The sequence below is a fragment of the Artemia sp. Qi Xiang Cuo genome, chromosome 14, assembly GCF_049724085.1.
Source record: "Artemia sp. Qi Xiang Cuo chromosome 14, ASM4972408v1, whole genome shotgun sequence".
Lineage (NCBI taxonomy): Eukaryota > Metazoa > Arthropoda > Branchiopoda > Anostraca > Artemiidae > Artemia > Artemia sp. Qi Xiang Cuo.
Window position 1 is genome coordinate 42,311,926 of NC_142807.1, and position 27,834 is coordinate 42,339,759.

The 27,834-nt window shown below is 34.7% G+C and overlaps 1 protein-coding gene across 1 annotated transcript in view; it reads right to left on the bottom strand.

Annotated features, from left to right (window-relative positions):
* Positions 1-149: 149 nt before the first annotated feature.
* Positions 150-27,834, bottom strand: part of LOC148944489 (uncharacterized) — a 163,009-nt gene continuing 135,324 nt past the window's right edge. The window contains exons 9-13 of the mRNA XM_089099940.1: positions 23,938-24,695; positions 22,339-22,610; positions 20,686-20,764; positions 7,272-7,303; positions 150-6,811 (exon numbers count right to left, since the gene is read on the bottom strand). Of these exons, the coding sequence (XP_088956066.1) occupies positions 6,583-6,811; positions 7,272-7,303; positions 20,686-20,764; positions 22,339-22,610; positions 23,938-24,695 (1,370 nt within the window). The 3' untranslated portion in view covers positions 150-6,582. The remainder of the gene's footprint in view (positions 6,812-7,271; positions 7,304-20,685; positions 20,765-22,338; positions 22,611-23,937; positions 24,696-27,834) is intronic.

Here is a 27,834-nt window from a genome sequence, read left to right on the forward strand (position 1 = left end):
TCATTTGTAGTCATGGCCCTTGATAGATGTAACATACATCTATCTATTTATGTTAGTTTAATGGTATATTGTGCTTTATTATGTTTTTGTAATGTTTTGTAATTTTGCGTTGTTATTGTTATGTAGGCTACCATACTTTGCTATGAGTGTTATAATCATGTGCTATTATTTTGTGTGATTTTCCTTTTTTTTGCCATGGCCCAAAGTGGCTTTTATTGCAATAAATATCTATATCTATCTAAAAAATATATATTTAAAAAATTAGCTGATGCAGAAAAATGAAACTTTCAAGAATCAGCTCAAATATTGAACCCTGAAAAATTTTCTAAAACTTTTTTTTTTCTCAACTACTCATCTTTAAAATGTAAAAAAAAGTTAGTCAGTAAAGTAATTGTTTATCTTGTGGTTATTGAGACTGGTATGCTTAGAGTAAAGTTATGACTATGCTCAAATGGAAAAACCATACGCGAGCTTTGTTTTATGCAAACATTAGTAAAATATTCAAGGCTGGATAACATAACTATTTTGATCTTCTAACAGACAGAAAATAAAAAAGAAAAAATGGCGCTATATGGTATGATGATAATATTACTATAATGATCACTCTTTCAAAGGGTCAAAGTCCCTTTTTATAAAGCAACCACAAAAAAACGAAGAAAAGAACAAAAAAAAATGCTAACCATTATGGAAGGATTCAGTTACTTATTATCTCAGCCCCATGATAATTTTCAAGCTCGTATATCGCACTAGTATTGTCACACTTGAGGAGCGGATATGGATAAAAATGCAAAGAAAAAAAGAGGTAAAAACAGAAGCATAAAACTATCTTATTGTCTCTCCTGACGTAAAATGTTAATAAATCGTATTATTCTCGGAAGAAACTGTTCGTCATTTCTGTGTCACCGAGACATGAAATTAGGGAAAGTTAGTGCAGTATAAGATTTATACAGTTAACAGTGGCTATTATTATCTTTATTACCAGATGCCCCGGGGAAGCTTTACACATCAAAGAAACACTTAACCCAAATTGTGGACAGACACAAAAACTAGGGGAAGTGCATAAAAATATAGTATATTATAATGAAAATCATAATAGCATTGATCTTTTGAGGGGGCCTTTGGCATAACTACAAGTTCCTGCACGACAGCTCTTCAGCAAACCTTCGCAACTCATCAAATGATCCGTTCTCCAGTTATGGAGTTATGGAGGTAATTACATACTTTAAATACGTAGGCCTACTATAAATTTCAAAACAAAGAATGGATACCTCAAGATCATTTTTCTTTAAAGAAAAATCTCAAGGTCATTTTACAAATTTAAAAACAAAGAAAGCAACACCTCAAGGTCATTTTTCTTAAAGTGATTTTTCTTTCCTTTGTCAAATTCAGTCAAACTCCAATATCCTCGGGGGTTCCGTGAATATGCCACTTATTCCCAACCCTCTCAATCAACTAAATTATCATGGATATTTGAATCAATAATAAACTAATTATGTTTGAAGATTTTCCATTGTTCTGCATTAATGTAATATATTTCAACTGGAAGCTATATCAGTTTCTCTTTTTGACTGACATGCATGGTATATAATTTATGTTTTAGTTGTTTGTGATTTATGCGCATCCTTGCTCACATATTAAATAGTGTGAACAAATTAAAGTGATTAATATGACAACAAGATCAGTTATTCTTTTGTATTAGCATCTAACCTGTCACAGAATAAGAGGAAACCGTCTACCCAACACTGATTCTTTTATAATCTGTCACCCGCTGTTTCTTTTCGCTTCAAGAAGTGTCACGTTTCTGTTATTACATACAATAATGCACCATGTCCGATACTGTAATCAATATCTTGGGAATAGTCAGGTCGGATATCGACAAGAAATTGAAAAATAAAAGTTTTGCTACTATTGTTTTTCTGGTTGTCGTTACGACAAGTGGTGTATGTAATATCGAGAGCAATGTAAAAATAATTTATAAGAGAATTGACTTCTAAAGGACTCAAATCATTTCCAATTTTATTTTTTCGCGGAAAGAAGTTAAAGCAGATATTTCCCAAACTTACTCAGAAACAGTCATGCATACAGTCTATGATTGTCATTTTTATTTTTTGTATATGAGATTAAAACCCCTCCTAAAACCCGTCTCACAACAATAAATGCCGTTTTCGACACACCCAATACCAGAACGATCGATATCGGTGTACCAGCATTCCTTAATGCGTCACAACTCGAACTGCATGTTATGAATAACTTCAATTGTACATATTCTTAATTGATCTCAATCTTTAAATATTTTTAGGTAGGCCCACATTACTGGATAAAGATTAGAACTATAGTCGAGAGTGCCTGGTGAAGACCATTTTTTAGTATATGTAGGTTTCTGCCATTCTAGACACTGTTAGACTTTTTTCTCTTTATTATTATTGTCATTAATGACAAAAGTGTTTCCACGAATATTAAGAAAATAGTCATTTAAAACTAAACGAGGAATTTTTCGAACAACAGATTTACTGACATATCTTGACTATCTTCAGCACAAGATTCAAAATATACAAAGCACAGAAAAAAAACCTTGCCTATATACTGATTTAATAAATAATTACGGAAAACTTTAGTGCCTTACTGATTTTATTCCACTTATCTTGAAGTTTCAAGTACTGTTTTAAATCTTAGTTTTCATTTAGAATTCACTTTTTTAAGTTGACAGTAAATTATACGTTTACACGAATTGTTGGGAACAATCTTCTGTCATTCCCGATTTATGTCTCCAGGCATCTACAAAGGGCGCCAAATGCAGGCTACACTATTTTTTTTTATTTTCTAAATTACCAAACAATTTTACAAGCCGTAAACCTGACTGTTAAAAATATAGACGTATTTGATCAGTTTATTCTATACATCCCGTCTTGTTAATACAAAAAGGAGTTTTATTTATTTTGGTGCCATTTTGAGAGAAAGATCCTTTGTCGAAAGGAGCTGTCAGATGAAGAAAATGAGAAAAATCGACTCTGGTTTGATAAACATTATGTTGGATGTGTAAGACAAACAAAAGACATTCTTTAAAGGCCTTCGTTAATGACGTCCCAGATTCAGTCGCGGCTCTGGTGACTCTTATGCCCAGGGCAAAATATTGATTAGCACCTCCTCCTCGTGTCTCCTATAAAATTTTCAGGCCAAATTTTCATATATCAACACAATTATTTTTAATTTTAATTAATTAATAATTTGTTATTTGATTTTTTAATTTATTATTTAAATTATTTAATTATTATGAATTATTTTAATTTAATTCTTTAATTATTATCATTTCATTGCATTTAATTTATTTTATCAGTTAATTAATAATTTATTAATTATTTTCTTTTATTAACTGCACCTTCTACTTTATTTCAATAAAAATACAATTTGATTATAACCATTAGAATATTTATTTGAAATTTTGCCCTCCTAAAATTTCTGCGCCTGGAGCAAGTGCCCCCTCTATCCCTCCCTTAAACCACCTCTCCCCAGATTTTACTGAAGGTCATACGAATTTTTGTTGGCCTTCCTTTTCTCTTCCATTGTTATTCACTTGAGTTTTATTGACAAAAATAATGGGAATTGACTGGCTGTTTTGATAACAATTTAAAGCCTTTTCCTGAAAGAAACAAACAGAGAGCAAAACTTAAAGCCGACGCTCGCTTTTCTAAGAATTTTCTAAGATATCAAAAATCTTACTCAACATTAGTCTCCATTTAAAAGTGTCATTTTTTAATTAGGTGCATTTTGAAGGTGAGTCACATACGGATAAAAAAGAACGTTGCTTCAAGTCCATAAAAAAGAACGCTCCTTCAATGTTTCTTGGTATTTCTATTTGGAAATAAAACAAATGCATCTTAAAGACCATCCATTTCAATCTATAATTAGGGCATAAACATGCAAAATCATTGAAAGGGGTTGTTACCTGAAGCGGCTTGCTCGACCTTTGCAAATTTGTAAAAGGAACAGTGCACCATTCTAGATTAAAATACGCGGCAGCTTGACAAGGAGCCATAAAACTCAAATTGGGAAAAGGACAGGCGCATACACTGGAGGATATGGAAATGGGACTTGGGCACAGGCGCCTCCATTAATCTTATAATTCATGTTGTATAATTCTTCATATTGTCAAATAATTTGCACATAATGTATCGTTTTTGCTGCTTTAACGACCTTACACCCACATACATTGGAAGACTCACATACAGTCTTCCAAAAGAATAACTACTTTCTTGGAATTGAGCTTGAGTCTCACGCATTTAATTGATGAGGAGAGCATATGCACAGAGGAGGAGGACCTTAAAACCTATACCTGTGTCTTCCAAATCTAAGGAATTTTACGAGGTCATCGGTAATATCCTATATTTTCATTTAATTTACCCGTACAATTTTTTCGAACTTTGACTAAGCTACAAAATCCAGACCCTACCCCCTCCCATTTATATGTTCCTGTCTACATGCTTAGACCAGGAAAAACTGAATATATCGAGAAGGCGAGCAGTATTCAAGGTGACTCTCACTTAAATATGTCCGATTCATACTAGCTCTAACAGGGGATACAAATCGACTCTTTTATCTTTAAAATAAAACTCAATTGCCTACGGTTACTTCCTATATAAATCAATGAATATTACTTTTTTATTATTGTTAAATATACAGCGTAAAGCACGTTTTCAGGTGACAAAGTTAGAGTTAGAGGTGTCACTTCCTTCTATTTGACCCATTTCAAGAACTATGGCCCCGCTTGTAAACACAACAACTTTCTTTTTAAATTCCGTCACAGATGTTCATGTATAAATAAAAGTGACAGCAGTTCACGTCCTTCTTAAAGCCAAGAAATTATTTACATTTATTTGGATTTGGTTCATTTCCAGAACCGAGAAAATATTTCCTGCTTTATGTCTTATGTTTCAGCCAGTCAAAGAATATAAGTAACATATTTATTTATTTTATTACACATCTTCGTGGCTCTATCAACAATGATGATATGCCGCTCTTCTTTGTAATTTCCTCATTTTATTTTCTGCTTTGATGTTTTTGCTGTACCTTCACATGAATGCTTCAAGCAAGGAATTTTCAGGAATTGCCTCTGCTGGGAGGCAATTCCAGGTGGCGACGGATCATCGGGAAAAGCTCAATTCTAGGTATTCCTGGCGGAGTTTACCCTAAACAAGCTAGTACTGCCGGGCTGAGTTTTGGGGACTTGTCCTAATAGGCTTTGTTCTTTCAGAAAGAAGCTTCGACAACTCCTCTGAAAATAATATTCTTAATAAAATTCCTCTTATAAATAGTATATAAGTTACCCATACTCTTTGCAGTCAGTAGAAATGCATTTTAGCGGTAGAGAAAGACCCAGTGTAGCCTCAACCACAAGGAGGGACTATAGCCCATTTTTGTTCCACAAAACCTATTTTTACAAAGGCTTGAAAGTAATCTCAGAAGAAAATAAATCAGAGAAAATATCAAAATTATGTTAGTTCAAGGTCCTATACGAAAATTACGCTCTTTTCCGGAGCAAGGAATGTACATAAAAAAGTCGAAAAGTGTGAATTCGTTATGTTTAAGTTTGTGACTAAACACCGGGAGCGGTTTACATCAAAACTAAAGGAAACAAAATAGAAACTGTTCATACAGAACATCTACAAAAAAACAAAGATTGATCATTGACATCATATCAGATGAATTGTAGCACAACGTTAAGTTTGTTCACAAAAGTATGTTTTTTTTTCTTAAAAAATATGATTCACAGTTGAGTTGCTGAACATCTACATGATTTCCTTTTTTCTTAAAACTGGAACAACCTTTCGAGTATGACTTTAAAGGAAAATCTAGGCCAGGAATCTCGTCCTTCTTATAGAAAACCATCAAATCCGGTGGTTTTTCCTGTTTTTCCTACGCATCCGTACTAACCAGTGTGGGAATTGCCTTGTCGAAATTTCCCCAAAACAACCTCAGAAACACCCTCAATGCCGACGTGAGTGGTGATTTGTGAAGTTACCACAAAATATTTAAATATTACCTCAATAAGCCAGTTAATTTGAACTGGTCATTCTGATTCAATGGAACTGATTCAGGTCAGACTTTTTTTTCTTCCGCTGTGGAGGCCTATTGGTTTTATAGTCCAAATAGTCATATATATTTGCTTGCCTGCCTCTGTCTTAGTTGAAAGTCTTCGATTCTTGGAATTACTGTTATGTTTGTTTTTTATGAGGAGAAGCCAGTGCGATCTTCATAGCTATATAGTCAATTTATAAGGGAAAACTTTTATGTCAAAGTAAGGGTGGCAATTTTGGCTGATACTATCATTTGACACCTCCACTCTGGATATAAGGATAATAGAGCAGATGAATATAGACTAAATAGGCATTAAAGGGGGCAGCTATAAAGCTAATTTAGTTGCAGCCATTGCACTATAGTGTCTTGTCGATCATGAAATCATGAAACTCATGGAAGAAAAGGAAATTAACTAACTCTTACTAAATGTTATATCAGCGATAGCAATTTTCTCATTATTTTCTTGTATCACGATGCTTTCACTACTTTCATCACTTTTGATTCCGCCTCCTAGTATTTCATGTCCTTTCCTGAATAGTTGGATCCAGTGGATCCTGGTCCCCTATGTCGAGAGGGAGGTATTGGTCTTCCGCCGTTCGGTGAATACCCTGAGCCTGGCCTGCTATGAACTATGGCATAGTGATCACTATTAGTGCTGTAAGATCGTGTTGAGTGAACCGTCGATGCAGCTGAGAGATATCCATTGGTTTTAGTTGGAACTACTCCATTCAGGGAATATCTGGAAAATAAGAATGTTAAAACCGAGAGGAATTGAGCCAGAATTAAACTTGATTTTTGCAACATATTTTATTTCTGATTCTTAAGATTCCACATAAACTAATGTCGAGAACAGAATAAAGATTATAACAAATACAACAACACCATAAAACCTTTACGAACACCTTGACCATGTTTATTTCAACAATCAAACTTGTGTTTTAAGACACGTCTTTATTTTACTGTACATTATAACAACTAAATACTTTTTTTTAGGAAAGGTATGTGGAGGAAGCAATGTCTTGATTAAAAAAATATGCCCTAAAAGTCTTTGGAAAATATTAAAGGGATAGAATTATTTCAAGTTGTATTTTTACACCAATTAGACAGCTTGTCTTCTAGACTACAATAGAAAAGGTTCAGTTGTAACAACACATTATCATAACTGTTATTGATGCTGACTGTTGAATACAACGTCGCACAAGGTAGAAAATGAATCCTTATCCTTATGCTTCTTAGTTACAGAACATCAATTCCGCATACGTCTACTTTCAAATTTACGTGACTAAAACTGAGTTCGAGAATTAAATCACCATCTCTGCCACGGTTAAAAACTTGGCTAAGTTTTACCAGAAATTTTGGCAAGTGCTACTTCCTTTCCTGCAACCGAACATGAATTCTGAACAGAAATATATAAAAACGCTCGTTAACCATTGTCTGTAGTCATTTTTTTACATCTTGTATTTATTAGGTGTTTTAAAAAGTAAAAAAGAATAGAACGTGCAAAGAAAATGTTAAATAATCAAGTTTTTTTTTTAGGGTTTACTCGCTAGAATGTGATAGTCGTGACGAGAATAACTCTAGCATCTGGTCCATGATTGGGCTTATCTGCCCTCTTTTATTGGATCACCATCAACTCATATAGCTCAAGTCAAGCTTTATGAAAACTGATCTGTAAGGTTTCAGCTTCTGGCCCGATCCTCAGGTCGCTTCAGAAGTAATTTCACACGGCAACTGTCTTGAGAATCATTACATATATGATTAACTCTCTCTTAGATAGAATTTCAAATATCTTTCCTACCAAATTTGTGACAAATAATAGAACTAACCGTCGTCATCTCCGTCGCCACGATTACCTTTACCGGGAAACTTGTAGGCAGAAAAAATTAAAAGAAAATTTAAACTAGCAATGTTGGGCGTTACCATTTCCCCCGATAGATTTAGCTTCCAGGGAACCCTCGTAAAACTCCTTTAAAGCGAGTTTCGACTGTTCATAGGGTAAAAAAAGGTGCATCAAAACTAACCGTGTATCATTATTGTTGACAGTGCTAAAGAGTCTTGTTATAGAAAAAATTATTATATATGAGGCAACTATATAGTAGAAAAAAAAATATGTTTACAAAAAACCGGTAGATAAAGTAAAAGCTTTTAGAGATCTTTCCTGAGGACTAAAATCAGTAATCTTGCTTAGGAAATAGAATGTGTACGGTTGCGTTCCTTCACTTCTTGAAAAATTCCCTATTTTAAATATTCAACTTCTTCTGTCGCTACAGAAAAGCTACTACATTCTTTTGTGGTTATTATTTTTTTAATTAACAAAACATGTCAGATGGACTGTTGGACCCATTCAACACAGCCATAAACTAACGTATATAACGTTACTTAAAAGATAAATTTTAATAATTACTGATACAGAAAAACATATAAGCTGGTTTTTCATTCTCATAAATCTCAGTAGCGCCTACACCTCTGGTATCACCGCCCTAGAGTATCTTTACTGAAGGATATTCCAGGAGGGCTTTTATCGAGTAATTTAGCTGCAATAGGATAGTTTACAGGTTAGTAATAATGTAGGTACACATGCTGAAATATGACTAATCTAGCCTGAACTGTTTAACCTCCTCCCCCTCCCTCCTCAGAAAACATTTTGCTTTCAAGGTTTTAATTTATTACTGTTTATATAACAATTATTTAATCTATAAAATATAATAATCTAGGTAAATTTATACTTTTCATATAATTTAGCTAGGAAGAAACTGATTACATCACTTGATGTCTTTTTTTATAATCTTTCGAAGTATGGCAATCGCTTTGAGTCCATAATAATTCTTTTTTGAGTCCTTGAAGGGGCTAAAAACAGAAAACTTAGGCCAGCCCCAACCTCGAACAGCAATGAAAATTACCTTTTGACTGATTTTTTTTTTATTCTGCCTTTTTTTTTCTTTGTTACTAGCAGGGAACTGAAACATCCTAGTTGTTTCAGGGCTTACTCAAAAGCTAGTTTTGTGCTTCATTAGTTTTTAAATAATGTTTTAACCTTCCATCATAGCCTAAAAACTACAATAAGTTGCCTTTTAGGGCCCCATTAAGGCTCAAATTGGATTTGCCCCAGAAATGATTATTATTTTTGGAAAAAGAAAAAAAAGGCATCTAGTGATATGTTCACTTTCTTCTTGGCTAAATAATAGGAAAAGGTATTAATTTACCTAGAAAAGCTATAAATAAAATATGGGAATAAAATAATGATTAAAAATAATTTAGGAAGCTACTTATAGTTTTCTACCAGTCGATTAAATCAGTAAACAAGTTCCTTATGAAGAGTAATAAAATCATTGAAAGTTGTAAATAGAACTCTTAGCATGGGGAAGGAGAATTCGTCTATTAAGGAGATTCATAACTACGACAAGAAGCAGCATTAATGAGAAAAGTAGAAAAGTAAATTACCCCACGTTGTAAAATAAAAGGGGATTTTTTAGAGAATCATCACTAGTTGTGGGGGTTTCACCATTTAAAGGCTTTATTGTAATTAATGCATTGTTTGTTTCAACATTGACAGAGGAGAATATAAATGGAAATGGAGGAAAGCCACGCAAAATAACATCGGGAAAAGATTTAGGCAGCAGAAAATTGGGAGAAGATGCCAACTAAGTGTGCAGCTTAATTGCAAGCAACTTTGGTTTTTGTAGAGCCTTTTGACCCTAAAAGTAGCCTCTTAAACATGCGTCAACTTTAGGAATTTCTCGCTGAAAGTTATTTGGAAGTAATGCGTCTAAAGGACTTCCTGAGAATCTATGGTTTTGTTTGAAGGAAAACCCCAGCAGTTTTCCTAGCAGTATTATCCTAATCCTAGCAGTATTATCCTAGCAGCTTCGTTGACGACATACAGTGTATTAGAAGGAAAAGTGAAGGTTGAAAACCTAGGGGTAAGGCTTCATTATCAAGCAGCTTGTGGTAACGAACTCTAAGTACAGAAAAACCTCTGCAAATGCTAAATTAAATTCTAAAAAAAAACGAATTTCGGAAACAATATATACTTTGAGAGAATCATGATTAATCTTAATCTTAAAAATATATTACATTTGTTTAAGTTAAAGATGTCCGTCACAAGTTATTAGCTTTAAAAAATTTGGATAATTTCATTAAAAAGGTGGAAGCACCCCCCACCCCACAGAAAAAAGAAGTAATCTGATCCTGAAGGAAATCACACCATTGAATTCTGAATTCGCAGAAACACCCTAATATAATTTTCAAGTCCCTAACTACGAAAATAAAAAATTCCCATTTCTAACGTCACAGTTGCGTTAGAAACCATAGAATATTATATGGTTATTCCAAATATGTTACATTTGGTTAAGTTAAAGATGTCCCGTCACAAGTTGTTAGCTTTATTAAATTTGCATTATTTCATCAAAAAGGTAACCCCCCCCCCCTCCAACAAAAAAGAAGTAATCTGATCCTGATGGAAATCACACTATCGAATTCTAAATTCGCAAAAAAAACAACATAATTTTCAAGTCCCTAATTACGGAAATAAAAAATTCGCATTTCTAACGTCACGGGTGCGTATTAAATTATTTTTGTTTTGTTTTTCCCCACAGTTGGTAGCATCGAACCAGTGATAATATATTTTTTAGAGGTCTCGTTTGAACGGGGGTTAGAGATATACGCCTTTAAAAAAGACAAAAATCTGTGCCACTTTTTGTTCCAAGGACCACCACAAGGCAGTTTTACAGGATTTTTCCTGAAGGGGGGGGGGGGGGCTAACAATAAAAAAACATATTTGATAATCCTAGTAAGAGAAGATCAGAAATTTGGTAAACTTTTGTATTGGGGGGAGGGGGGCTCCGACTTCCTCCTGAATACTTCCCCTCCCTTCACGACCTAATCTGGTGTTGTGTCAAAATATCTAGTTTGGTATTTTTATCAGAAAGCTCGAAATAAAAGAAATGGATACATTCTCAAATTAACGCAATCCATGCAACTCCTGGGTCAAGGGCCCAGGTTTTGAAGGATTAATTAGCTTAAATAGAAGGAAGCGAGAATAAATTTTGGAAGTTAGGCCTGTTATGCGTTATTCAGCTCAGGATAATGTGGTTATTTGGCCAAAAGTATTTCAAATTTTTCGAAGATCATTTCCTTCTGCGTTTTAATTTTAAAACACAAAATGAAAATTTCACTGTCAATAAATAGCTGTCAATCAATAGCAATAATCAGCTTTATTCATCTACCAAATTACATTTGAAATTTGTATTGCATTTTCTTTAGATTGAAAAACACGTCGAACACTGTTGAAAAAAGAATCATTTTCCTATTTTTTAGACAATTAAACATCAATCTCTATGAATAAATCTAAGTAATATCATATATCATACGTCTGGTTCAATGAACGGATAGATCTGAAACTGATGAATTTGTTGGTTTAAGTATCTACTTCTTTTAGTATAAGCTATAGCTACAGGCTAGTAGAGTCCTAGGTTCCATTTCTACCGCTGCTATAGGAATTACCATGCTATTTGCTTGAAGCTATAGGAAAACATTTCTATAGAAGCTCTACACCTTTTCAAAGAGAGTGAGTATCCTCTCACACCTGTTCCATTTCTTTGAAGTATGTGCTATCAGACTGGTTTTTCTGATTTTTTTGGACAATTACCTTATCTTAAGAGTAGTTTGTTATTAATGTGTCGTTGCTAATTAACAAATTGGATACTACAATCAAGATTGTTCGATTGACCTTAGCAAAAGTGGATAAAGGATTCGCAAATTAGACTCTAAGAATGATCTTATTTGACTAATAGGGAAAAAAACAGAGCTAGATAGCATTTGTGAATTGGATCGTATGAAGATGGAGAAAAAGGGTTAGAGTGATTAGCAGTTAAGGTAACCCTGAAGAGCATGTTAACTCATAGCATATTTATTATTAATTTGGAACAATATCAATCTATGGAAATGGTTAACGATGATAAAATGGTCTTATGACTTGACCTAGCTTTAATTCTTCGATGTGTTCTGTATAATACACAAGTGGCGTTTGAATAGTGTTATCAATTTAAAATAGAGTTTAACGTTATGGTAAACTAAAAATTAGATACTAAGAGAGATCTAGATGGCAAGAAAATCCTTTTAATAATGGATAGCTTTACCTCTTCGACGTGTTTTGTGTAATACAAAAGTGGTGTTTGGACAGTGTTGTCAGTTTAAAATAGAGTCTAACGTTATAATATACTAAAAAGTTTATAATAAGAGAGATGTAGATGGAAAGAAAAGAATTTTAATAATGAAATTCAGAACATACCTTAGAAATACTTACAAATCAATCAGTATGGTGTATATGAATACGAACCATCAAGGATCATAAGCACCAACGACCCTAACCAGCAGACCTCAACCCCCAAAAGGTCCTCTATGCCCCAATTCGAAGGGTGCCCCCCTCCTCTCCAACTGTTTGGCCCCCTCCCCCCCCCATTTTTTTTGAATTTTTTTTAATTTTTTTTAAATGATATATTTTTTCAACTTTTTTTTTAAATTTCTTCGAATGAGATGAAACATACCTGAAACAAAAAAACATCACATTTAATATTTTCCAAACTCAAAATGAGAATGGCATAGACACGTTAGTCATGACCTTTACTATTAGAAAAATAATGTTTGTAGTAGCACTTTTTTTTATTGGACTATATTTTTTTTTGAAAAAATGAGAAATGGATGTTGATATAGAATTTAATCACTCCTATGCTTAGATTTTGTGAAATTGCTGTATTGTCTGTCTAAGCAGCGACTTCCATCAATAAAGAATCTTAAAAAAGAATTTGTTCATTTTTTTTTCATAATTTACTGAATTAATTTCTGTATTGTGTATCCAAGAAGTGAATTCAAGAAAGAGTTTGTTACTTACTTACTTACTTACTTACAATTTGTTTTCATAATGACAAATCCAACGACGGATGTTGATAAAGAATTTATTCATTCTGATAGTATTGTTGAGTTTTTTGCAAGCCATTCGTACTATACCTTAAACGCATTCAGATATATACTTGATAAAAAAATTTTGCCTGACATATCCAACAAATTACGTTGATAAAGCATTTATTCAGTCTGATTCTTAGATTTTGTCAATATTATCCGATGTATCTGACAGAGGATGTTGATAAAAAAATTATTCACTCTAACACTTATATTTTGTCGATTATATTGGATGTATCTGACAAAAGATGTTGAGAAAAAAAATTAATCACTCTGACACTTAGATTTTGTCAATTTTATCCGACAAATGATGTTGATAATGCATTTATTCACTCTGGTACTTAGATTTTGTAAATTGTACCCGTTATATTCGACAAAGGATGCTTATAAGGCATTTATGCACTCTGACACGTATATCTTGAAAATTATATTTGGTGGATGTAAAAATAGATGTTGAGATACGAAAATCAATTCATTCTGACGCTTAGATTTTTCAATTTTATCCCATGTATTCGAGAAAGGGTTGTTGATATAGAATTTAATCACTCTGATACTTAGAATTTGTCAATTTTATCTGACATATCCGATAAATGATGTTGCTAAAACATTTATTTATTCTGAAATTTAGATTTTGTCAATTTTATTTGATATATCTGACAAAGGATGTTGATAAAAAAAATTATTCACTCTGACACTTAGATTCTGTCAATTTTATCCGATGTATCTGACAAAAGATGTCGATAAGAAAATTTATTCACCCTAAGACTTAGATTTTGTCAACCTTTTCCTCTGTATCCGAGAAATGGATGTTGATATACAATTTAATCACTCCTATACTTAGATTTTGTGAAATTGCTATATTGTCTGTCTAGGAAGTGACATCAATCGATAATGAATGTTAATAAATAATTTGTTCAATTTTTTTTTATAATTTCCTGAATAAAATTTCTGTATTTTTTAGCCAAGAGGTTTAATCAAGAAAGAATTTGTTACTTACTTACTTACTTACAATTTTTTTTCATATTGACATATTCGACAACGGCTGTTGATAAAGAATTTTTTCATTCTGATAGAATTTTCGTGTTTTTTGCAAGCCATTCGTACTACACCGAAAACGCATTCATATTTTTCTTTGATAAAAAAATTTTGTCAGACATATCCAACAAATGATGTTGATAAAGCATATATTCAGTCTAATACTTAAATTTTGTCAATTTTATCCGATGTATCGGGCAGATGATGCTGATAAAAAAATTATTCAATTTAACACTTAGATATTGTCAATTATATTCGATGTATCTGACAAAAGATATTGAGAAAAAAAATTATTCACTCTGACACTTAGATTTCGTCAATTTTATCCGACATGTCAATTTTAACTGACATATCGGACAAATGATGTTGATAATGCATTTATTTACTCTGGTGCTTAGATTTCATGACTTTTATCCGATATATTCGACAAAGGATGCTCATAAAGCATGTATTCACTCTCATACTTAGATTTTGTCAATTATATTCGATGTATCTGACAATAGATGTTGGTTTAAAAAAAATAATTCATTCTGATGCTTAGATTTTTTCAATTTTATCCCATGTATTCGAGAAAGGGTTGTTGATATAGAATTTAGTCAATCCGATACTTAGATTTTGTCAATTTTATCCCATGTATTCGAGAAAGGGTTGTTGATATAGAATTTAATCAATCTGATACTTAGATTTTGTCATTTTTATCTATTTAATCACTCTGATATTTAGATTTTGTACATTTTATCCGTCATATCCGACAAATGATGTTGATAAAGCATTTATTCAATCTGATACTTAGATTTTGTCAATTTTTTCCAGCATATCCGACAAAGGATGCACATTTTGAATCCGTTCCATAAAATAGTTTACCAGATTCGAGAAAGGGTTGTTGATATAGAATTTAATCAATCTGATACTTAGATTTTGTCAATTTTATCCGATATACCCGACAAACGATGTTGATAATGCATTTAAAAGATGTTAATAAAGCATTTGTTCAATCTTATACTTATATTTTGTCATTTTATCCCATTTATCCAAGAAAGAGATGTTGATATAGAATTTAATCACTCTGATACTTAGATTTTATCCGAGATATCCCACAAAGGATGCTGATAAAGCATTTAATCACTCTGATACTTATATTTTGTCAATTTTATCCATCATATCCGACAAATGATGTTGATAAAGCATTTATTCAATCTGATACTTAGATTTTGACAATTTTATCCAGCATATCCGACTACGGATGCACATTTTGAATCCGTTCCATAAAATAGTTTACCATGTTTTCTCTTGATATTGTAGTTATTGTCTTCTCTTAGTTCGTAATACGTAGAATAATCATTATTCCATTTTTAGTCATACACGACTTTTACTGGTGTCTCATTAATAAGCTCTATATTATTTTCGTCGTTGGTATTATTTGGTTCATTGACTGTTTGATCAATGGTAGTAACGTTTGCTGGTACTTTGATTTTCATCAATTCATTTTTATATTCCTTAGTGATATTTTCTGCCAAAGCCCGTTTTATTTTTCTGGCAATTTCACTGTTTATTATCACATTATTTTTACACATGTAACAGTTTCGGCACGTAGACAAGATATGGTTTATGATATTAGTAGAAGAGTAGGCCTTTCTTTTTTTGATCTTCCGTTGTATGCTAATACCCGAAAGCTGGCGATAGGATGTATCAGCTGGTAATGTGTTACCTGCAACAGTAGCACGGAGTTGTCATCGAACATCAACGATTATTTTTATGTTGGCATTCTCTTTGAGTGCAATCATCTCTGGAGATGTCAATCTTGCATATCCACGAACATAAGAGTTGAATTTTTTCGGTACTCCAAAGAAATTTCATTCCTTACTGTCATGACAATGCATGCATACATTTCCAATAGTGCTACCACTTGTACTTGTTTCATAGTTTAAATACTTCTCCTTGTCGGCATTCAATCCTACAATAACATTGTCATGCGAGCACACTTTATTAAAATGCTCCATCTTCACTTTTTTTAAAGATATGACTTATGTGTCTATCGTTCCATCGTGTAGAAAAATAATGATTCATTACATGCAATAAACTAGGTAGTGTCGATAACCCGCCATAAAGTACCAGTGGGAACGCCGCATCGTGTCTCTGAGCAAGCATAGAGTACAATTGTTAGAGCCGTAAGCATATTTTATGTCATTTATGTCATAAGATACGTAAAAAAAATTTGAATAATTTCGAAGTCCAAAAAATTTTTCGTCGAGTTTGGGGATAGGGGACCTTTGGGGGGTTGATGTCTCTGCTGGTTAGGGTCGTTGGTGCTTATGATCCTTGATGGTTCGTACTCACATACACCTTACAACTTGATTTGCAAGGATTTCTAAGGTTTGTTCTGAATTTAATTATTAAAATTAGTTTCTTGCCATCTACAACTCTCTTAGTACCAACTTTTTAGTATACTATAACGTTAGACCCTATTTTAAAATGACAACACTGTTCAAACGCCACTTGTGTATTATACAGAACACATCGAAAAAGTAAAGCTATCCATTATTAAAATTCTGTTCTTGTCATCTACATCTCTCTTAGTATCAACATTTTTGTATACTATAACGTTAGACTCTATTTTAAATTGACAACACTGTTCAAACGCCACTTGTGTATTATACAGAACATATCGAAGAAGTAAAGCTAGGTCAAGTCATAAGACCATTTTATCATCGTTAACCATTTCCATAGATTGATATTGTTCCAAATTTATAATAAATAAGCTATGAGTTAACATGCTCTTCGGGGTTACCTTAACTGCTAATCACTTAAACCCTTTTTCTCCATCCTCATACGATCCAATTCGCAAATGTTATCTAGCTCTGTTTTTTCCCTATTATTCAAATAAGATCGTTCGTACAGTCCAATTCGCGAATCCCTTATCCCTTTTTGCAAATGTCAATCAAACAATCCTGATTGTGGCATCCAATTTTTTAATTAGCAACGACACATTAATAACAAATCACTCTCAATATAAGGCGATTGTCCAAAAAATCAGAAAAACCAGTCTGTTTGCACACACTTCTAAGAAATAGAACAGGTGTGAGAGGATACTCACTCTCTTTGAAAAGGTGTAGAACTTCTATAGAAATGTTTTCCTATAGCTCCAAGCAAATAGCATGGTAATTCCTATAGCAGCGGTAGAAATGGAACCTAGGACTCTACTCAGGCTTGTCGCAAAACTCCATATTCCAGAGGAAACATAAATATTAAACTGTCAAGACAGTGAAAATGAAATATGAGTGTTTTGATTGGTTAAGTGGAAAATTAAACAGCCATATATGTCTTTCGAAACTCGAAAAAAAAAATTAGAAATTCAATTTTTAATGGAAAAAACCTCCATATGCAGTTATGCAGTTTTTGGTAGAAGCAGCCACCAAATTAAAAAAATAAGTAAAAATCATCAAAAAATGAGCTAAAACATATGGCATTAAGCAGCATAGTGTATAGCTTTGCATGGAACCAACACGTTATCAATGTTTGAATTTTACAGATGAAAAGCATTGTCAAACTCAACTAGTTAGATTTGCTTATTTATTCTCTTGGTTTAACGCTTCCACACTGACGAAAATGTGACTCTGTACTAAAAACTTCATAGTTTATTTCTTGTCTTGGGAGAGAAGACAGACAGACAGGTGACAAACTCATTTCCTAAATCTAAAATGGCAGCTAGTGTTTGTATTTTGTAACGTCATTCAGCCCTAGCAAAAAGGCCTCAATTTGATTGCTTTGCTTTAAAATGATTTTTTTTTTGTCTTTTTTTCTGTTCTACAAAAAAAGGAATTGACTTAGATCCTTGCAGTGTTTGACGAAAGGATTCGAAGGATGATTTTCTTTTTCTACAAAACATTCCTTGGGATTTTAAAGATTTTTCTTTAGAAAGAAAAGTTTCATGTTAAAGCTATGAAACTATCCAGAGACACCATTGTTATAAAACAGTTCGGTGTAACAAACTGTAAGCATGGAGCGACTCGATCCAAGAGTTACCAAAAATCTAAAGAAAGGACTTTTATAACAATTAATTCATCAAAAGAATTGGTTTTTTATGCTGATTCCAAATATATGAAGTCTATTAAGTTTAATGATACCCATCAAAGGCTACGAGCCTGAGTAAAGGTGCCAAAAAACACACCCAAAAAGTCAAGCGATATAACTAAAAGTTACACCATCAGACTCAGCATATCAGAGAACCCCCTTAGAGGTTTCAAGTTCCTATATACGAAAATGTGGAATCTTGATTTTTTTTTTTTTTGCCAGAAGAAATATCACGGACGTATGTTTATTTGCTTGTTTCTTAGGCGGGTTTTTTCCTAGGGGTGATCGTATCGACCCATGGTCCTAGAAGAACGGAAGAGGGCTCACTCGAACGGATTTTAAAAGTTCTAGTGCTTTTTTAAGTGACCATAAAGAATTTGGGGTGACTAGTCCCCCTCACACTCTCCTTTTTTTCCTAAAGACATCCGATCAAAAATTTGAGATACCCATTTCATTTGGCATAGTTGAAAGGTTCAATCAAAACAAGAAAATAAATGAAAGTAATGAGCAACATTAAAACTTAAACGATCAGAAATCATTCCATATATGATGGGGGCTGCCCCCTCCTCTACCCTTCGCTCTTTGCACTAAAATGTGATTTGTTTACCAATACTTTAAGAAGACTGCTGAAGCACAAGGACCGCTGAGCTGAAATGAGAAGCTTTTTCTAAAGCACCAAAAAATTTTGCTGGTTCTAATTGTGGACTTTTCATTTCAATTCAAGGGCATTTTCGAGGGGTTCCATATTTTTTTCAATGTTTATATAAATTTGTTTTCGCAGTTAACTTTTATTATAAAGATTAATCGAAATAGCAGTTACCATTCCTAAATCAGCGTTAAATGGCAAAATTTTCTCATTGGATGTTTTTTTTATTCAGAACAAGCTTTAGAAAGTTTCGTTTGCTCTTTACTAGGTTGCTGCTGTTGCTGTAACCACCAATAAAAGTATAATTTTTTGCCAACATAAATTCCTGCCCAAAAAGTGTGAAAATACCCAGGAAATACAAATCCTAAGACAGCTAATCGTTTTGTCATGTCTAAAACCCTTACACGGAGGTTTACATTACAAGAGGTTTACATTACATTACTAAAACCCTTACAAGAGGTCCCCATCTTGAAAAAGGAGGATAATCGCTTTTGGCATGGTTAGCATACATTTCATTATTTATTTCAAATTTTTTTGTTCTGTCAGAACTAGCAGGTTACCTCGAGATCGGTGAGACATGTTTAACGGCTAATTTAAATGCTACTGCCTCTTATAAGTCCGTCTTCTTAACTCCATCTTACACCTTCTGGAGTTCAGAAAGGTTAGGAAGCATAACAAGGGTACTATTATAATCTCTACTGTCGAAAATCCTTAACCGGAGATTTACAACCCTCTCCCTTTTGTATACTCCTCTCCCAGCCCCCTTAGGAATTGAGACTAAAAAACACGCTTTGAAAAAACCTAGCCAATGAAAAAATTGCATTTATTTATTTTAATTTTAATTTAAATAATATAATTTTTTATTAGCAAATTCTAAAGTATACCGGTGACAACATACCCTTCACACTCTTTAATTGTGTGGAAAAGTTGCCCATATCTTGTGGAAAAGTTTAAGGAAGGTAGGAAGTAAAACCTATGCTTAATGTCGTATTATAACCAGCAATCCTATTGTCTTCTTTAGTTTCATCGCCAAAATTAAATGAAAATGTTTTTATAATTTACTGTGCATGTTTAAAAAACAGACTTTCAAAACTTCTCCTCCACTGACAACCGGAAGGCACTCGTCACCGAGGAAGACCAAAGAACTTTCTCCGGAGGCTTACGAAGGGAATCGAAGAGCCCTTCAGACGAGTTTCTAACCATAGTGGGAGGATATCTATGCAGCAGCCTACCGGAGGGAAGATTGGGGGCTACTCACTGTCGCCCTAGAGGCACTGGAGGAAAGTCTAAGGTAAGTTCTTTACTTTCATTAAAAAAAACTTTCTTCATTTAAAAATTATTTTTATTTTTATTTTCAGGTTATAAAAATACATGTAATAAATCTTATAAAAAGATCTTTTCAAACATAGGGGGCAAAACTGCAGAAATCAACACAAGTTTTTTGTTAAAATAGGGCATTAATTATAGGTTTTACTCCGCAACTGTCTTAAACTTTCCGTTAAAAAAAATCTGCAATTTTGTCGTATGAACAGTGCATGGGGTAGCCTACGTTATCCTTAGCATTTTTAAGGAGTTGGTAGACAAGAAATTTGTTGTTGATATAAGATAATGGGAGTTAGATATAAAAATTTAGCGGGAATTGAATTGCGGGAATGTTTTGCGATATTAGTGTCTATTTGTGGTTTTGTAAGTTTTTCATTAAGTTTATTTGTATGTTACCACACTATTGACAATTGGTCTTTTAATACTAAATAAAACTCTTTCCTTCGTTTATTCAAAACGTTCAATCGTGTAACTATTATTACTGCAATTGCTCTGCCGCAATGAAGTATACTTTCATTATTCTTGCTCCTTAGACTTCAGTATTTTAGGAAATCTGATCATTAGAAATAAAGTTCCATCACTTTATTACCATGGTCAAAAACCTTGTACACTTTTTGAGCAGAAGCACTGAAGTGTCTTTTTTTCACCGCTAGTGGAGCGCTACAAATAAATAACTAATTCAGAAAAAAAATTGTCTTCACTAAGATTCGAATCTGGTTTACTACGGCCACAACGAAAGGTTCTAATCATAGACCATCCTGTCCTATTTAATAGTGTTTGTTTTATACTTTGCTGTTCAAATAACTCGTTTATTACGTGCTAGAAATTCAAGACTATAAGATTGCCAAGAACTCGAAGTTCTATCGTCACTCTACTCTCCTTTTTCTATGTTCTTCTCCAACATAAATCTACAAAAAGCACGTTGATATGGTCAAGAGCTCTAAATTGAGTTTAAACATATCTCTATAATGTTGCAGTCGCCTTCTAATTCAAGTGGCTTCATTTGCAGAGGGGGCAGGGTATGCAGGGGGCTAGGTTTCCCCTTGCCCCAAATTTCAAAAGTACCTTTTTTGGAGTATTTTCATTGAAAAGTATCCCTTTTGGTATTTTTACTGGAAAACAAATTAAGAAAAACAACAAAACTGTCCCCTCCCTAGATATCAAAAAATAAATCCCCTCCTTATATTTTTGTGAATTGACCCTACTAGAGCAGAACTAGCATAGTAGTCCAGTAAAAGTACGGTTTGACCGGGACAAAATTGCAACAAAAGGTTTTTTTACACCAAAATGTTCAGAAAAAATCGCTGAACATCGTACCTAAAACCCACTAAAATCGCCCGCTGGGAAAACCTCCTGGGGCGGCTTAAAGAGGGTGGAAGGGGGCAAAAAAATAGGTTTTTCCATTTTTGACATTTAGGAAGCTTTTTTTACACTAAAATATTCAGAAAAAATTGCTCAACAACATATCCGAAATCGCCCGTCAGAAAAATCTTCTACGGCTGCTTAAAGGGGGTGTAAGGGACAAAAAAATCGGTTTTTTCTTTTTTCACAATTAGGAAGTTTTTTTTGCACTAAAATGTTCAAAAAAAAAATAGCTGAACAACAAATCCAAAATCCAAGAAAATCGCCCACCGGGAAAACCTTCTGGGCTGCTTAAAGGGGGTGAAAGCGGTTGAATTTGTTTCAATTTTTGCTATTTCTGTACGTTCGGAGACTCGATTCTGGTACAAATCAACTCGCTGAAACCAAAAATGATGTTACTTTTATTGTAACACGTCTGTAACTTATATTAAACTATAAATGAGATTTTAATAACTTCATCGCAAAAATAAAGGAAATAGCGTTTCTTCCGAAGTGTTAGAAAGATCAGATCAATGGAAGCCTGAAATACTTCAAATAGCAACAAAGGAAAATCTCGAACGGCAATTTAAAGGAGCAGAGAAGCACCCTACTCTTTGTTGCTTCGCTAATCGTTGGAAACCTGGTTATCCGACGAGAATCAACCGTGTGAAGACCAGACTGCAGAAAAGGGAAACTATAGGCATAGACACATATAAACTTGAAAAATCATTCTTATTATTGGCTTCTTTTACAGTTGGATAACAAAAACATTAACACATCTATATATAAATCACAGTTTTGATAATCATCATTTTTAGATCACATAATATTGAGAATCATCATTTCATTAATGAGCACTACAAAAGAGAACAACCACCGTTATTGCAAATTACTAAAATTCTTCTTCTTCTAGAGACGTTGGTTCAGAGTTATTACAGCTTGTTCTCATGCACTCTCCCCAAGCAAGTGTGCAAGGCATGCCATTCTTACGGGAAGTGCATCTGGCTGTATCGCCACCTGATTTGCATTTGCAGCGGATAATTTGAAGAAGACTTTGGGGAGCTGGTTTCTTCTCCGTCAATACTGGGATGTAACTATCAGCAGAGAGTCGCCATCCCCAGTTCTCCAGTTTCATCGCAGCAGCCTCGCTTTTACATTCCATTACCTGCAAATACACGCGAAAAGAATGAAACTTCGCAGCTGAGGGTGTGGGAGGCATCCGATCAGGGCAGACAAATGCGGAAGAGGAAGCGAGCTTAGCCAAGAACAGACGATGTCTCATGGACACGAGAGTTTATTCAGGTTTCCTTTATAAATTCTCAAAAGAGCTTGTTCACCAGTTACAATGAGCTCGTCTTTCGTAGCCATCAAGTCCATAAAGACCTTAGCGGCCTCACGGAAAGACGGATCGGACATCTATATATAAATCACAGTTTTGATAATCATAATTTTTAGATCACATTATATTGAGAATCATCATTTCATTAATGAGCACTACAAAAGAGAACAACCACCGTTATTGCAAATTACTAAAATTCTTCTTCTTCTAGAGATGTTGGTTCAGAATTATTACAGCTTGTTCTCATGCACTCTCCGCAAGCAAGTGTGCAGGGCATGCCATTCTTACGGCAAGTGCATCTGGCCGTATCGCAACCTGATTTGCATTTGCAGCAGATAATTTGAAGAAGACTTTGGGGAGCTTGTATCTTCTCCGTCATTACTGGGATGCAACTATCAGCAGAGTCTCCATCCCCAGTTCTCCGGTTTCATCGCAGCAGCCTCACTTTTACATTCCACTAACTGCAAATACACGAGAAAAGAATGGAGCTTCGCAGCTGAGGGTGTGGGAGGCATCAGATCAGGGCAGACAAATGCCGAAGAGGAAGCGAGCTTAGCCAAGAACAGACGATGTCTCATGGACACGAGAGTTTCTTCAGGCTTTCCTTTATAAATTCTCAAAAGAGGTTGTTCACCAGCTACAATGAGCTCGTCTTTCGTAGCCTTCGAGTCCATAAAGACCTTAGCGACTCAGGGAAAGACGGTTCAGATCGGTAAAATGACAGTCCAACAGATTTACCAATTCCTTGTAATCTCGAAGTGGTGTCACAGCCGGGGAACGCATACAGAAATAGAATTACACCACACATGTCCTTTAGTTTTTCTTTGATGAAGCAAATATTCCGAAGCTTATGTTCGTTTGAAGCTTTCGTCTCGGATCCGAAATACAGCCCTTTGTGGTTGGCAGTGACAAGATAGAAGAGAAGGATAAGGAGGTCAGTGTCGTTTCCGATGAGACACGTCAACTGAGTTCTTGCACTATGAATGGCTGTGGTTGCAATCAGGACATCCGTGTCAGCAGAGGCATGTTGTACCGAACAACCTGCTGAGGACAATTTTTCTCCTACTGCTAGAATTATCCGCTGCTCGTTTGTGCAGTTCTACAAGAACTCTTCCTTCTTTCTTGTTGACTTTATTGTACCAGTGAATTCTACCACTGGACACTGTTTACCCCTGGAACGTTTGAGGTGAGCCATACCTTTCGTCGAAGGACCATTGTCATATCCATCAAAAAACTTCGAAGCTTTTCCAAATCTAGTGGTGACATACTTGACGTAACTTTCGCAAATGAAGTCAAATGTAGATTTGGGTTGCCAAGTCAATTTCTTGAGCAGCCAGCCACCGTCAACGACACAGTGGCAAGAGTCTAAGTGCTCATCCGAATGATCCCCTAACTCCTTGCGAATTGCGTTTGACAGAGATGGTTTGTCAGCAGGACGCAGAACTTCATAGGATACAAAAAGGGATGGGGGATACGTACAAAGCTCATACGACAAAAGGTCTCGAAGGTCGAATACTTCCCGGTTCGCCACCGTAGCTAAGCGCTGGAACAGAAGCCCTTGATCTACATGAACCGGTTCACCATCAATATTAACGGCTGATTTGGATACCATTGTAACAGCCTTGTCTTTCTTCCGGAACGAAAATGAATCAGCTGCCTTCCCAGTCATTTCGTCTAGAATTCGGGCTCCAATTTCTTTCGCGGTGTCCGCATCTACATTAGCTGATGCAGTTACGCTGGTAACGATGTTGAGGAGCCCTCCGTGTTCTCTGAATGGAATCGGGGTTCGCAAAAAGTCCAGGACCGCCTTCGTGTCATCAGTATCTTTCTTCATCCGCCACTGGAACGTTTCGACGCGTTCATCGCTTGTTGAGTAACTGAGGCTAGTCATACCTTGCATTGAGGCATTTACTTCAGTAGAGATCGGCATTGAAAAAGCCCATATCAGACGCTGAGTTTGTGATCCCCCGTCCACGAGTTAGTTCACCTGTTGTCTTCAAACTGCGCATTAGAACTTGCTCAATGACTAGATCCGGTGACAATCCAGCCCAGTACCGATCACTTCTTCTTATAACAAACTGACCGATCTGATCTTTGTGTAAAACTTCGGAGAAAAGCTACTTCCTTTATTTTGGCAATGGAGTTATTAAAATCTTATTTTTTGTAGTTTAATATAAGTTAGAGAAGTGTTACAATAAAAATTATATCATTTTCGGTTTCAGCGACTTGATTTATACCAGAATCAAGTCTCCGAAAGTACCAAAATAAAAAAATTCGAAAAAGAGATTTTTTCACCCCTTTCACCCCCTTTAAGCAGCCCCAGAAGGTTTTCCCGGTGGGCAATTTTATCGGATTTCGGATATGTTGTTCAGCGATTTTTCTGAACATTTTAGTGTAAAAAAGCTTCGTAAATGTCAAAACTGAAAAAAAAACTATTTTTTAGCCCCCTCCCACCCCCTTTAAGCAGCCCCAGAAGGTTTTCCCGGCGGCGATTTTAGCGGATTTTGGATATGTTGTCTAGCGATTTTTTCTGAGCATTTTAGTGTAAAAAAAGCTTCCTAAATGTCAAAAATGAAAAAAAAACTATTTTTTCGCCCCCTTCCACCCTCTTTAAGCAGCCCCAGAAGGTTTTCTCGGCGGGCAATTTTAGCGAATTTTGGATATGTTGTTCAGCGATTTTTTCTGAACATTTTGGTGTAAAAAAACCTTTTGTTGCAATTTTGTCCGGGTCGACCCACTTTTCTCCGTACTTTTACTGGACTATAGCCACCAGAACTAGTCTAATTATGTTAGTCAGCGGACATTTTATGAAAATTATTAAATGGGCTGAGAGGGGAGTATACTAGACGGGGAATTGTAAACCTTATGACAGGGATTTTCAACCATCGACATTGTGACGGTACCCTTTCCATGTTTAACAGTCTTTCCATTCCAGAAAGAGCACCCAGAGTGCCATTTCAGGTGCGCATGGCCCTTTAAGATGGTATTGTCAATATCAAGTCAAATTTATTTGACTTGAAAGTTTAGTAACAGTAAGGACAGGAAGGGGTGCCAATGAGGTTCCCCGTTCAAGGCTGATTAGAAGTGATACACTTGACTGCATGTTCTCCTAACTTCCATTTTGAGCTTCATTTGACAACACAGGTCTGGAATATTACTTGGATCTACGAAATAAAATAAAAAAATGTTGGCATGACAAAAGAAAATAAATTGCTTTGAGTCAATATTTATTTAATAGGCTCAAAAGCTATCATTACGTTTTCGTCGATTTCGATGTCTACGACAATAGAACGGTTTACTAATAATTATTTTTTTTAGACAAGGTCAATGACTGTTGACTAACAATAATTATTGAGATTCTGAAGGCAATGCCTTAAGTTGAAAGGAGCTAATGAATAGAAAAACCGGATCGCGGCATTTTAAATTAACAGCATGCCCAACTATTTAGTTGCATTTGGTTCCAAAAACTCGCCAAATTTGGACATAAAAGCGTGGCGATACTGACCGTGAGACTGATTGCATAGTTGAACTCCCTCGGGTGGACTTGTGCAATTCCCCATCTTTTGTTTTCTAAGGGCTCGTAATTGTTCGAGTGAAAAATAGGCAATACAAATACTCTCTCATTAATTAAAATTCGTCCCAATTGCAAGGAACTTAATGTGACCGATTAGACATTAAGTTATATATGACCGACTAAAAATATAGAACAGGCTAGGGCTGTAGGTCCTGTGCCACCATTCAAACGGACACTTTCTTGGGTTAGTAAACCACAGTATTAAGGATGGTTTAGAAATCAAAGGAGATATTTGATTTTAAATCAATGCATTATAATATCTCCAGGATTAATTGTCACTAGAAAAATTAGACTATAAACCAACACAAGCTGTTGAGCAGAAAATGGAAGTCATTGACAAAACTAGAGTTTTTTAGTGCGAATTAGATCCGTTTTCTTCTCTATATTCTATTACAATTTCAAATGCCCCACATATTCACAAGAACAAATCATTTAGCTGACTTTTTCGCCACCCGATACAAGATTTGAAAATGACTCGCAGCTAAGACTCACAAACTCACAAACTAAGAGGATTAAGGATTTTGCTGGACATGAAAGGGATTAAGGCTTAAAACAGGGATGTAACTTGCTATGGGGCAGGGAAGCCACTGCCCTCCTCAGACCCCAGTTTTACCCCCGCAGCTGAAATTTAACATCTTCAAAAATCTTGTCAAAACTAATATAGACAAACATACTTCAAGCATTTACAAAAACAGATCAATCTTCTTTAATATACCTTTGCCTTTATGGTACTATATAGCTCATTTATATTTTCATTTTTTCCTTGGTCATTTTCACTTGACTTCGGAGAATCGGCTCCAACTCGCCCCCCCCCTCCTCCCCACCTAAGATTCTGACGAAATTACGCCCCTGGCTTTAAACATGAAGAAAAACATGTATACAATGAATAGGGAGAAAAATGGGCAAAAATTACAACATGTCACATTTGTCAGATGGCATAAAAATATGTAAATAGTAGTAGGTCAGGCTTAAAAGGAGTTTTACATATCACCGTTTTGGTCAAAGCAGTCACGTAGAGATTGTCCTATTCTTTTAAGTTTGCGGTTTCTTCTGCAAAGTCAACTATTATTTAACTATTTACTTCACTATAATTTATAAACATGACAGCCTATGAATGGGCATCAAAATGGTAACTATTTATTCATTTGTTATAGAAAAACGCCGGTAAGCCTGTGACATGAACGCAAAGGAAGTTACGTGATTTTTAATTGTGACTCTAGGCTGTTGTCTGAACTTTTTAAAAATTATAATTCAAACCAGGCTTTTTCATCCCCAAGAAATTGACCGAAAAATTTGGATTATGATTCTCAGTTGACCAAAATGAGCCTTATTCAATTTAGACTTAGCGACGTGGACCCTAATAAGCAAAATCCATCTAACTGATGTTGAAAACTGTTGACTGATAGGTTTCATTTCGCTCTTTGTTCAATGAGTGGACGACAGACATCACTTTTTGGAGTTATAAACGGATTAGGC